This window comes from Hyperolius riggenbachi, chromosome 3, assembly GCF_040937935.1.
Source record: "Hyperolius riggenbachi isolate aHypRig1 chromosome 3, aHypRig1.pri, whole genome shotgun sequence".
Taxonomy (NCBI): domain Eukaryota; kingdom Metazoa; phylum Chordata; class Amphibia; order Anura; family Hyperoliidae; genus Hyperolius; species Hyperolius riggenbachi.
The window spans coordinates 385,987,092-386,000,331 of NC_090648.1; the positions used below are offsets into that span (position 1 = coordinate 385,987,092).

General features: G+C 41.5%; 1 protein-coding gene across 3 annotated transcripts in view; it reads left to right on the forward strand.

The window, feature by feature from the left end:
* LCP2 (lymphocyte cytosolic protein 2) overlaps positions 1-13,240 on the forward strand; it is a 537,761-nt gene that overhangs the window by 326,331 nt on the left and 198,190 nt on the right. For all 3 annotated transcript variants that reach the window (XM_068277396.1, XM_068277395.1, XM_068277394.1), the window contains exon 8: positions 3,034-3,122. In XM_068277396.1, the coding sequence (XP_068133497.1) occupies positions 3,034-3,122 (89 nt within the window). The remainder of the gene's footprint in view (positions 1-3,033; positions 3,123-13,240) is intronic.

Genomic DNA, 13,240 nt, shown 5'->3' on the forward strand with positions numbered 1-13,240 from the left:
GACTTTTTTCTTGTGTCAGCATAAATGATCTAGGGCTCAAACGGGTGTAACATAGCGTAATTCCATTTATTTAAAAGTATTAAAAAAAGCAAGTGCACTTACAGACATCCATTTAAAATGCGCATATAAAACAATCCTCGAGGTAATTCAGTGTCTACCCGGCTCCTACAGCGCCTCCCGACTAGTTTCGTCACTTGGACTCAGCAGCTCCTGATGAGTCCAAGTGACGAAACTAGTCGGGCGGCGCTGTAGGAGCCGGGTAGATGCTGAATTACCCGAGGATTGTTTTATATGCGCATTTTAAATGGATGTCTGTAAGTGCACTTGCTTTTTTTAATACTTTTAAATAAATGGAATTACGCTATGTTACACCCGTTTGAGCCCTAGATCATTTTTGCTGACACAAGAAAAAAGTCATCTAACAAGCTAAGCTGCTGGTCTGTGAGGGGTCGGCCAAACTATTCGGTGAGAGGCTTGAGCGCTCAGCTGGTGGAGGCACTTAGGGTGACCTGTGAGTGGAGTGGGAGCACTGGTGATACTGGATATTGTGTGTATTGAAACAGTATCACACTATTGCTGTGTCTCTCTTTATATGACATGTACATGTGTAACACCTCTATAATGCTTTAACTGTAAAGAAATCCTCCAGACACCAATCAAGTTCTTTTTAAGAAATATTTGTATTAAATGATATGGATAAAAAAATAGTTTAGTGACAAAACATTCATAAACTTCTTATCTTCAGCCTGTTAGGATCAGGGCTAGTTCAGGAACCATATAAGTAATTCAGTTTATTAGCATTTACTTGCCAGAATTTTCCATACACAGCACTCTGCTATTTGTCACTTCTTCACTGCTGTCTTTTTAAAGTGGATCTGAATTCTTGCATAGGACAGAAGGGAAAGTAGAGAAATGTCTGGTGGTTACCTAGCAACATCCAGGATGAGACAAATATGTTGAATTGATAATTGTGAATGATCACTTAATGTATAAGAAGCACCGCTGTATTCTCTGTATTTTGTCTGCCAGCTGTTGTCACACAATCTCTTCAGACACTGCACTGCAGTCTTCACTCCTTTTCTGTAATCCTGTCACTTGTTGCTCTGTGTCACTCTTGTATGCATTGCTGTCCTGTTGTCTCTGTGTCACTGTAATGTCTCTGCTGTTTTCTGTTATCTCTCTCTCTTGTATGCATTGCTGTCCTGTTGTCTCTGTGTCACTGTAATGTCTCTGCTGTTTTCTGTTATCTCTCTCTGTTACAGGTACATTTTAATATCCTTGTCTTTCTTTCTTATTGCTTACTGTTTCTCTTCTGGCTTATCTCTCCAGTATTGCTGCTCTTTACTGGCCTGTAGCTGTGAGTGGTCTCTCTCCTCTCATGTAATGTCTGCAGCTCTTTTTCTCTTCCTTAGTTCAGTTTCCGGTAAGTGCTTACTTGTCTGTGCCTCTGCCTTGCTCAGACCGTCTCACCAATGGCTGGTCTCTTCCCGTGTCTCTACTCTATTTCCTCACAAATCAAGCGTATTTCTTGCTGCAGTACAGTATAGTATCGTGACACACTTTATTTCTTGCTGCCTCATCACCTCAGTCTCCATGGCTACTTGACTCCTCCCCCTCACTAGCCTTCAACTGTAAAACTCAACTGTTACTTCCTCCCTGCACATGCCCAGCTTCTCTCTCTTCTTTCCTGCTCATGGGCTCCACCTGACAGCACCTGCAGGTTCCCTTTACAGCAGCACTTTCACAAAAAGTAAATGCATCTGTAACCCTTGGTGTGTGTGTCTGTTGCAATGACACACACACAGGGTTACACATGCACATCTGAGGAGCCTTGAACCAGTGGAGGAGTTCGTTCTAGCGGAGTGCTGGCATAAAAAACGTGAATGCTAATCTTTGTTGGTTGGCCTATTGTTCCGGTGAGAGCATATTATTATTACTATGAGCTGCATGTGAAGATATCATAGGTGGACCATCTGCTGGAAATCCCTTGATTACACCTATTAAGGGTGTTGTGGACGTTTTTAGTGTGGAACTTCCTTTCATATCATATTGTTTGGTTGTTGAGCGCTTTTTCTATGTAATGTATACACTCTATAAATTGACTTACCAGTCTTGCAATCAACCAAATAAGTTTTCTAAAGTTTGGTCTACCTGGGTGGACTCTATGGACACGGTAATCCTAAACCTTGATATCAATATCTCTGTCCAGAATCTAGTATTCTAATTTCCCCATATAAGATGATGATACCACATTCCACATGTTATTCGCTAATCATATTTGACACAATCATTTGTCTACCTTTGTTCTTGTTCATAAATGTATGTTTAATTTTATCTTCTGGAAATGGATCTCACCGTATCTTTGATACATCTAATGTCTTGAATTGCACTACTTTGGGAATGTTTCTGTTATGTTTTTAGCTGTTTTAAGAGCTATTTGTTTATGAAAATAAATAAAAATTCTCTTTCGGCGATCGGAGGGTGCCGGCTGCTTATGCTAGCTAGCCTAGTGCTAGCTACAGCTTGTGGGGGCAAGAATTTTTTTACAATCTTCAGGGGGACTCTAACTGGAAAACCTCCTGAGCGGCGTAACCCTCGGGTGGTTAATAGCTGGAGGAGGAGAGCAGAACGGAGGACCCAGGTGAGGGAGGGGGGTCCAACCCCCCTCCCCGCCACTGTGCCCAATACCCCCTTCCTGCCAGGCTACCTATTCTGGGGGGTGGGGGGGGTAGTTTTCTCACAAGTTTACCTCAGCAAAAAGTCTAGAACCGGCCCTGGAGATACCTATACCAGTCTCTTACCCAAAATGATAGCGAATGAGTGATTTGACCAACAAAAGTCTAATATCGGTATAGGTTCTTTGGCCACCATATGCCATTAAACATTCAAACACAGTGGATTAGAATTTAAGTTTTGCAAAGGAAGAAAAAGTGGTGAATATGATTATAAGCTAAACATTCAGAAATGGCCCCACAATTTGTTCATAGTCAAAGCATTACCCATTTTTCTAATCATTAATTTTGTTTATTTTAGACAAAAAAGTCTCAGGAAGTACATTCTCAGATCCACCAAATTTTCCTTTAAGATCAGTACCTCCCACATTCTCTACAAGAGGCAATACGGTAAGTAATTTTGAACCTCAGATTTAAAATGTTGGTGTTTGCATTTTTTATGCTAGTCTTTTTTTTTAATTATTACATAATTATTATAGACATATTAGAGTATGGTCGAAAGTAAAGAAACGCATCTGTTCCAAGGTTCACATCTAACAGCTTCCTATGTTGGAAAAATTCTCCCAGTTGCTTAAAAATACTGGAGTGTGGTGCACATACATACAGTTTAGCATATCTCAAAGATTTTAGATTCACATCAAACAGATCTTTGGCCCCTCGGGCCAAAATTTTCACTTATTGCCGAAAATACCTGATTTGATAAGGAACACTGATTAAGTAATAAAAGGCATCCACACTTATGTTTCATTGACTATTTCTGTAGGGATGTTACATCATAGCAAACTTTTTCTCTATTCAAAATAAATGGAGTTGCAGATCGTCAACTACGTAATTACAGAAATCTAAGCACTGGGCACCACTGACCTAAATTTCATAACCCTTTCATGAATTTAGTGTAGTAAAAGTGATGTCCTGAATTTATAAATAGGCCACCTAGCATTTTTTCGTCTCAAAAAAAGTGAAATTTCCTTTTAATCTCTTATGGTTCTTTGGTAGGTGGTCAACATGGTAAATCTTGATGTTTAAAGCGGACCCAAACCAAATTTTTTTTTTCAATTAAAAATATTTCCGCAAAGCAAATGTTTCAAAGTGTGAAATTATGTTCCTATCCAAGCAGGCCCTGATCCCCCCGCAAGCCACTTATCCTGTAAAAATATGCTCACAAGTCAAATATCTAGGACTGAACTTTAGTAGACACCCAGATAAGCTATACACGCTTAACTACACCCCCTTGATAGCCAAAATAAAACGCCAACTGTTGAGCTGGGCCTCTCTGCCAATTAATCTAGTGGGCAGAGCAGCACTTCTCAAATCTGTCAGTTTTGGCAGACTTCTATACCCACTCCAAACCCTACCAATCCTCATGAAACATATAGATATCAAAGAACTGAACAGAGCCTTTGCGCACTTCTTATGGGGAAAGGGAAAACATAGGATTGCCTTCAGTAAACTCCAGATGCCCAAAGAAAAAGGAGGGTTGAACCTACCAGATATTAGACGCTATAACCTGGCGTGTATGACCAGACATATAAGAGACTGGATCAACGGCTCTAGCATTTTTTCAAATCACACTTTAGAGGCAGCATATGCTGAACCATGGTCCCTACCGGGCCTTCTACACAGCAAGATTACATCATTGCCCCTACGCCTCAGATACAGCGAAACAATGCGAGACACAATAATCACATGGAAAGAAATATGCAAAAGATTTAAAATACCTTACCAGATCACAAAATACATGCCCTTTTGGGGCAACCCCGGTTTCCCTCCCAGCCTAACACATAGGGGATTTCTGGACTGGGAAAAGAGAGGCCTAGTGAAACTAGGTCAGCTCATACATCTAAGAGAAAACAAAATACTGTCCTTCTCCGAAACCAGAGCAAAATTCTCCCTCCCGCCTCACCACTTTTTGTACTTTGGGCAGATGAGAGCCCACATAGCCAGCATGCTGAAAGACCTATCTAGCCTAACACATATAAATGCATTTGACTCCTTCATCGCCCCACACCTAACAAGGGTGTCCCTATCTCAACTCCAATCCTCCCTACAGATTCAGGATAGCACCTCGAAAACTTGCCTTTCTTTCCAATCATGGGGTAAAGACCTACAGGACCCAAACATATCATCCAAAATAATATCGGGACTGGGAACTTTCAGAAAACTGATGATAGGGGAAAAATGGAGAGAATCCCACCTCAAATTTATTCACAGAGCAAAATATGCTTTTAACATTAAATATACCAGACCCCCCCCATACTATTCACCAAAATGCCCCAAATGCCAACTCCCAAATGCAGATATACTACATTGTATATGGTCATGCCCTCATATTAGAGTATTCTGGCTAAAAGTCCTAGACTACATCTATAAACTGTGCAAACAAAAACTGCAGTTAGACCCAGCATTATTGTTATTTAATTGCCATGAGACCCCTGAAGCACGAGATGGGGCGGAAAGTACAGCCAAAGGTGTGGGCCCTTTTCCACACTTGGTCATTATCGCATCCAGAAAAGTAATTTTCAACAAATGGATCCATGCAGCACACCCTTCCATTTGGGATGTTAAGGAAGAACTAACACACCTGTTCAATCTGGACAGGCTGGATGCCCTAGTCCATAAAGAAAAACGGACTAAACACCTCTTTAAAACTTGGAAGCCTTTCATCCTGGCTACCTTCACTACAGCGGAAAAAAACAAACTCATGGAACATTTCAAATATACTGGCTGGTACTGCACTGCTCAACTGCAAGGCACCCTGGGCAGACTGGAAATTACAAATTAAAGTCATTTACCACGCTCTATGCTGGAAATAATTACTGCAGAAACAGAAGATCCTAGCTAAAATTCGTCCTAATAGCAAATTCACCTAGGCAAGAACTGACCAACAGGGGTGGGTTAGGGAGGGGTAGTTAAAATGTTTCTTTGTTGTGGTGCCCTGGTTTGGGGGCAACCTCATGTGACACATGGACAAATATCAGGCACCCTGGCAATATCTTGTATATCATATTACCCATGTTGGGCTGTAACCTGGTGTCTCAGACTTCTCACGATCAGGAAACTTGTTAACATCTGTTATTTGCTTTGTTGTGTAATTTCCTGAAAAATCCAAATAAAATATGTTTAAAAAAAAAAAAAAAAATATTTCCGCTCTACTCTGACACATACAAAGATAAATAAATAAACACTCCTTCAAACCTATGATCATTTCAGTGCATGCTTTTCATCCTTCTCTTTTCATAACTAGGGTTATACTGGGGGCAGCCATTAGCAATTCCTCCTTTGCCGGACACCATATACTCCACCAGTTTGCCGGATTTTGTCCCGGCAATTTGAAAGGAAGGGAGGGGTTCCTCCAATAAATGTAAACTATTTTATATTTGTCATCATGCAGCTGAAAAAAGGCTGCTATTTATTATTATAATTTAGAAAATAGATTTTATTTCTGAAATCTTGTATTTTTAATTTGGGTCCACTTTAACAAAAAATTAAATCAACTTAAAGGGGCACTATGGTGTAAAATGTAAACATTTAAAATATGTGCAAACATAAACAAATAAGAAGTACGTTTTTTTCCAGAGTAAAATGAGCCATAAATTACTTTTCTCATGTGTTGCTGTCACAGTAGGTAGTAGAAATCTGACAGAAGTGACAGGTTTTGGTCTAGTCCATCTCTTAATAGGGGATTCTCAGCAAGGCTTTTATTCTTTATAAAGATATTCCCTAAAAAAGGAATTTAAACAATGATGCTGGCCAGTCTCCCTGTTCACTGCACAGTTTTTTGACAGTTGGACAGAGCAACTGCCATTCACTAAGTGCTTTTGAAAATAAATAAATCCCTGAGATGGACTAGTATAAAACCTGTTGCATCTGGTAGATTTCTACTACTTACTGGAAGTGACAGCAACATGGGAGAAAAGTAATTTATGGCTCATTTTACTATGGAAAAAATGTACTTCTTATTTGTATCTGTTTGCACATATTTTAAATTTTACAATTTTTCGCCATAGCGGCCCTTTAATACATATAAAATATATTTTCTAGAACATCTTCATTAGGTCTTTAGTAGACACTACAATATGATTGTCCTTTATTTTGAAATTTGACTCAATAACAGTTCTCTTTTGTAGCAACACACCTCCTCATTTATTGGTGTCATAGGCAATGATTAATAGATTAGAGAATTCTAATTTCAAAATACATATAAAGTAGTTATAGCAAACGTGTCAGCAATAAACTTAATGGTTATGCCTGTTCCACAAACAGTTAAAGGGAAGGTGTGAGCAGAAAAAAAATAGATCTACTTACCTGGGACTTCCTCCAGCCCCTGACAACCTATGTGTCCCTTGCTGCAGCTCCGGTCTTCCGGAATCCCCTCCGTTGCACAAAAGAGTTATGCATGAATCTCAAAGTAGCAGTGAATGTCTGCTACTTTGAGAATCAGGCACAACTCTTTCTGAATTGACCTGAGGAAGAGGGCAAGTACCTGTGAAATGTGTTGTCATACCGGTTTTGTGTGAATTAGAACTTTTCTTTACCAAGTTGGTGACATATCATCTGGAGAGATAAGCGATTGCCTCTTCATATATACATTTTTAAAGACATAAACAGCACATATGTGGGGGTTCATTATTGAAACTATCCAAAGTACATCCTATATAATAATCCCCCTGTATCCCTGCGTCCTCCTTTGTCCCTGTGTCCATGGTTTGCGCTACTGTGCATGTGCTGCACGGACAGCTGTTGGGACAGGGGGAGGATGGGGCCAGGGGGCGAGCGGGGAAGTGTGCACGCTGACAGATGGTGGCGGAGGTCACAGGGAATATAGGGGAGGGGGGTTGTCAGACAGACCTAGTGTAATGATCCGCTCAGCTGGATGCACTGGCAGACAGCTGTTTGACCATTCCTCTAGTCTGTGGGCTGCAGGTCTCTGCAAGAGAGACCTGTTTTTCCATTACAAGTTTCTGGTCTGTCCTGCTGCTGAGGAATTTGCATACACTTGTTATGCAAATCCCTTACCTGCCTCCTTTGATGACTGGCAGTATAAAGAGCTATGTTTCCCAGAGTCCTTTGCTGGTCATAAGAGTTAGTCCTGTGGAACACTCGCCTGGAGTGTCAGCCTTGCTCTTTGTTTGAAGATTAGCCTAGAGTAATTCCTGGAACTGCACTAGGCAGTTTCCCTAGTGCAGTTAGGATTGCATATCTGTTTAGTTTGTCTGTTGCGATTGTCCTGTCCCAGCGGTGGTCGACAGGAAATCGTTCTGTGTGTCTGGGTGCTAACCGGAACAGCGGTTGTTACCGGTAGCCCCTTCTGATCTGTTTTCCTGGATCGCACTAGCCTCTTGCGCTAGTGCTGTGGATCCTTCTGGTCTGTCTTCCTGGATCGCACTAGCCTCATGCGCTAGTGCTGTGGATCCTATCGCTCGCTTATTCCTGTTTTCGTGTATCTGTCTTGTCTGCTACGAACGCTTGCTGGAGGCTCGATGAGGTAACCGTTAAGCAAGCGCTCGCGTCCTCTGTTTCATGTTTGTCTGTCGGTGGTTAGTTAGGCGTGCTTGTCTCTGTTGTGCTTATCACGCGGAGACAACGCATAAACGCGTGCACTGTTGCGAATGAGTGCGGTGTTCGCGTTTAGCTAGCGTTTGTTATTTTCCTTATCTTCTTAATGTATGATTTGCTGTGCCTTTGCTACTCTCGTGCTCTGCCTTGCTGTAGCCTTGTGTCACCTCGGGCAATCGCCTCTCTCGTGATTGCGTTCCTACTTCTTATCTGCTGTTGTGTATGCACCGTCGCGGGTTGGCGACTAGTTTGGTGCACACACATACAATCTGTCCTTGTGCTCATTCTCTTCCGCAATCGCTTCTCTTGCATTTGCGTTCTCACTTGGTTTCTTCTGTTGTGTGTCCACCGTCGCAGGTTGGCGGCTGGATTGGTGGACATACATACATTCCTCATCTGTGCTTATTCGGTCTTGTGTCGCTGTTAGCAATCGGCATCTCTGGCGATTGCCTTCTCGCTTTGTCTTCATGGTTGTGTGTTCATCGTCGCAGGGTGGCGACTAGTTTGGTGGACACACATACCCTCTGTCACTTTGATCTCTCTCTTTCAGGGCTATCTTGCCCTGTATTTCTTCCCTTCGTGCAATTCCTGTCTGGCGTGTGTGGTAGGGCAGAGGAGTTGTTCCTCTGCACTCCACAGCGCCACCTGCCAACAGGAATTTCCTTCTACAGGTGCATTGCACCTTTTGCTGGGTTTCCTCAAATTACACGCTTGTGGAGGATTTCCGCAGTATCGGCGCACGTCTTGTGCGCTGATCATGGAGAGAATTCCACAATCGTTACAGTATGACCAGCCAAACCGAAATTCCCAGTGTAGAGGGAATTTCCGATTTGTACGATTTGGTCAAGTATGGGTCATGTGTCTTTAAGAGCTTTAAAAGGCTAAACTCAGAGACCAAAGCGGAATTTCTCTCTGAATGTGTGAGGTTTTGCCTGAATCCCACCTTTCAGATTACTGATCCGTCAACGTCGGCTCTTCAGTTTGCCTATGTGCTCTTAAAAGGCGATTTGTTCACCTGGGCGTATGATGTGCTAAAAAACAATTCTTGGAATGATAATCTGTATCAGTTTCTTGCAGTGATATTCTCTCACTGGTTTAAACTGCCTGGCTTACCACCTGCTCTGATTGAATGTGTAGCTGCTGATAAGTCAGCTGATCTTTCCCTTCCATGCAAAACCTTTCAGTATGACAATCAGTTCAATGCGTCGGTTGCCACTTCAGGTTTTAAACAGCAGACATGCAAAGTTGCAAAGAAGGGGAAAACTAAAAAAAGCATCTGAATAAAACGCTCCCTATTGATGTTTATAATGATGTTGTTCAGTCTCCGGGTTTTTTACCCCAATCCAAAGCTTTTGTGGATCCTTTAATAGGCAGAATCATTTTCTATATTAAAGGAGTAAGAAAGTCTATGCATGTACCTGACCCCAACCCATATGAAAGCTACTTAGATACAGGGTTATTTGAGCCCCCATTTGCTTCCTGGGATATTGGGGCCTTGCTGGAGGAATTTGATTTTGATTGGAAAGCCTTTTGCGATTTTTACATCGCAAAAAGCGAAGATGTCTTGAATGATTGTCTCGATTCTATGTACCTTTTGATTGATTCCGATGAGTGTGACAGGTGTTTTGTGGATCCAGTGATGTGTGTGTGGCAGACGATTTTGGATGAGTTGCACACACACCAATCGATTGATTTCAATAAAGAGACATCATTGTCGGATGATTGTTCCTGCCTTTCTGGGGTAAAGCATGTGAGTCGTGACATTGTGCGATCTGAAATGAGTGGGAGTACCACTGTGCTTGATTCCTGTGCGAATCCTGAAAGATTCTCTCCTGACTGCGTGCAGTTTGAATCGGTGCGATCTGATGCCTGTTTCTCGGATGTTCCTGCAGATTGTGATTGGCATGGATGTGCCAGTTTTCTCAAGGATGTGTGGGACCCCTTGTCATTTAGAGACAGATCTTTAAGATCTTCCATCTGTGATCCTGCTATGGGGAAAAATTCCTAAATTATGCAGCATCAAAAGTAAAATGAATATAAACTACCCTTTGCATCCCCAATACCTTTTCCCATTCTTAATGGTACACGCCAGGGATGCCCCCTCTCCCCTTTATTATTCGCCCTTAGTATCGAACCACTGGCGTGTGCAATACGACAGAACCCGGACATCACAGGAGTTAAACAGGGAACCAGAGAATATAAAATCTCGCTTTTCGCGGATGACATCCTGTTAACCTTGACTCAGCCTCTCACCTCACTCCCCATACTACATACTATATTAAGGAAATTTGAGTCCATCTCAGGCTTCAAACTCAATCAAGAAAAAACTGAAGCTCTCCCTATCAAGATCCCACAAAACACACTTGATATCTTACAAAGCTCTTTCCATTATAATTGGAAGACACAGGCCATTAAATACTTAGGTATCAACTTAACCCACTCTTATTCTACCCTATATAAAGCAAATTTCCCATCTCTAATTCAGTCTATACTCTCAGATTTGCACAAATGGACTGCTTTTAAAATATCATGGATTGGCAGAATATATTCTCTCAAAATAAACATATTACCGCGGCTATTATATTTATTTGAGACCCTCCCTGTTAGAGTACCATCCTCACAACTCAGAATACTACAACGTGCCTTTTTAAAATTTGTTTGGAATAATTCCCATCCCAGAATTAACTCCACTATTCTAATGGCATCTCGGGAGCAAGGAGGTCTAGGATTACCCAACCTAAAACTGTACTACCAGGCGGCTCATTTAAGGCAACTCTCTGAATGGTCCGACCTCAAGGTATATACCAAATGGGGTCTCATTGAAGCAATGAGCATCTTCCCAATGTCCCTCCCAGCATTAATTTGGCCCCAGATTCCACCTAAGATCCCTACCGACCAGCTACTCCCTACCATCAAATTTACCTTACAAATATGGCGGGCAACTGCAAAAACGGCCAATCTTAGATCCCCCATATCCCCACTATATCCCATATTGGGAAATCCAGCCTTTATCCCTGGGATGGCAGAAGACTTTATGGCTAGATGGTATACTCTTAAATACACTAACTTCAGCAATTGGATAGATGTACTATCGGGAAATATTGTGACTAAAGAAAAACTAGAAGGCAAAATACAACTCACAGCTAAGCTCAATATGGAATATAATCAAACCTATCATTTTCTAAGATCCCTCTCCAAAGGCAAAAGTCCCTTACTCGAATATACCCCATTTGAACGTCTATGTGATCACAAAGGGCATCAAAAAGGCCTCATCTCATCAATATACACTCTGTTACTTGATAAATCTGGTTCCATTAAACCCAAACATGTTTACATGACAAGATGGGAAAAAGCCTTAGGCCGACCCATAAGCTTGGAGGATTGGTCCTCTATATGGGAAAACACCAAACATACTTCTATGTGCACACAGATAAAAGAAAACATTTACAAGATACTGTTTAGATGGTACAGAACCCCTGAAGTATTGGCTAAGATCTACCATGAACTCCCTAATACTTGTTGGAGGGGTTGTGGACATATAGGCACACTCGAACACATCTACTGGGCCTGCCCTGTCATTCAACCTCTATGGATAGAAATTCAAACCTTGATCCTAAACGTAACGGGTACTCATATTCCCATGGATCCTATATATATGCTGCTAGGTAAACCCATTCCTAAAACCAAAAAACACACCATGAGACTAATAACCCATATTTTGACGGCTACCAGACTCGCCCTGGCTTCACACTGGCGAAGTCTCTCTATTCCTTCAACTTCCGAAATTATGGCCAAAATTAGATGGACTAAACTGATGGAACTTTTAACAGCTATACTGCGAGACACAGAATCCAAGCATGATAAAATATGGGATCCATGGGAAACATACTTCCTGAACTACAACCCTCCATGATTATAATAGATATCTGCTCTATCAACCAGGACCTGAAGAAACTACGTCTTAAAATACCAGATAATAGACAAACGGACAGACCCACATAAATAGACCTATCTCTCTATCCCTTTTGTTTTTTTTCTTCTCTTCTTACTCAGTTTTCTTTTTTTTCTATATTGCTCTCCCTTGAGCTAGAGTACTATAAGTCTCCATAGCTTTAAATATCATTTCGATATGAGCAGAAATAATTACTATTAGAATGATACCAATATGTCATAATCTTTTACTACTCACATTGCTTTCCCTTTTGTTTCTCATAAGAGGCATTTGTATGTGTTTAAAATACATTGATCATGCACTATCTCTTATCCAGTTGTTTAAGCTATGTGAATTTCATCAATAAAAATTTGTGTTAAACGAAAAAAAAAAAAAGTAAAATGAATATGTCTAATAAAATTTTTCCTGATGTTGTCGCTATTTCTACTGCAAATGCGTCTTTGTCTCACCCTGTTCACACCTGTAAGAGCCCGTTGCCTGGTGACAGTTGCTGCAGTGTTTCGGTTCGAACGCCTTACAGTCTGCTCCGCAGATCGCGTAGGTTTGCGCTATGGAAGCGTCAGTTTCACAACCTAAAGCGATTTTTGATTCGCAAGTTTTGCATTCTGACTCCTCGGATTTGACATGGTTAGCCGAATCTAAGAGTGAGACAGCACTTCGGTTTTGCGAATCTGATGCTGAAGCTTCTTTGCTTTGCCCAGAGAAGCTTTCTCTGAATCTGCCCTGTACCATGAATGAAAACATGATCTCCACTCGCACTGACATTTCTGAGTCCCTTTCTTGTTCTGAGGAAAATGCTGATTCTGCACCCTGTACTCTGGATGAGTTAAGATGGCCTTGTTTAGAGTCTCCTGCAGTGTCCCTAGAGGCTCGTCTAGGTATTGCCACTATACTCACCTGTTTTTCTGCAGTTTTAAAGTTGCAAGCTAGTTTGACTGCTATGCAGAATTCTGGGTGCAGCGAGATTAAAGTTAGGGAGTCAGTGTGTGTTCCAGTAAAT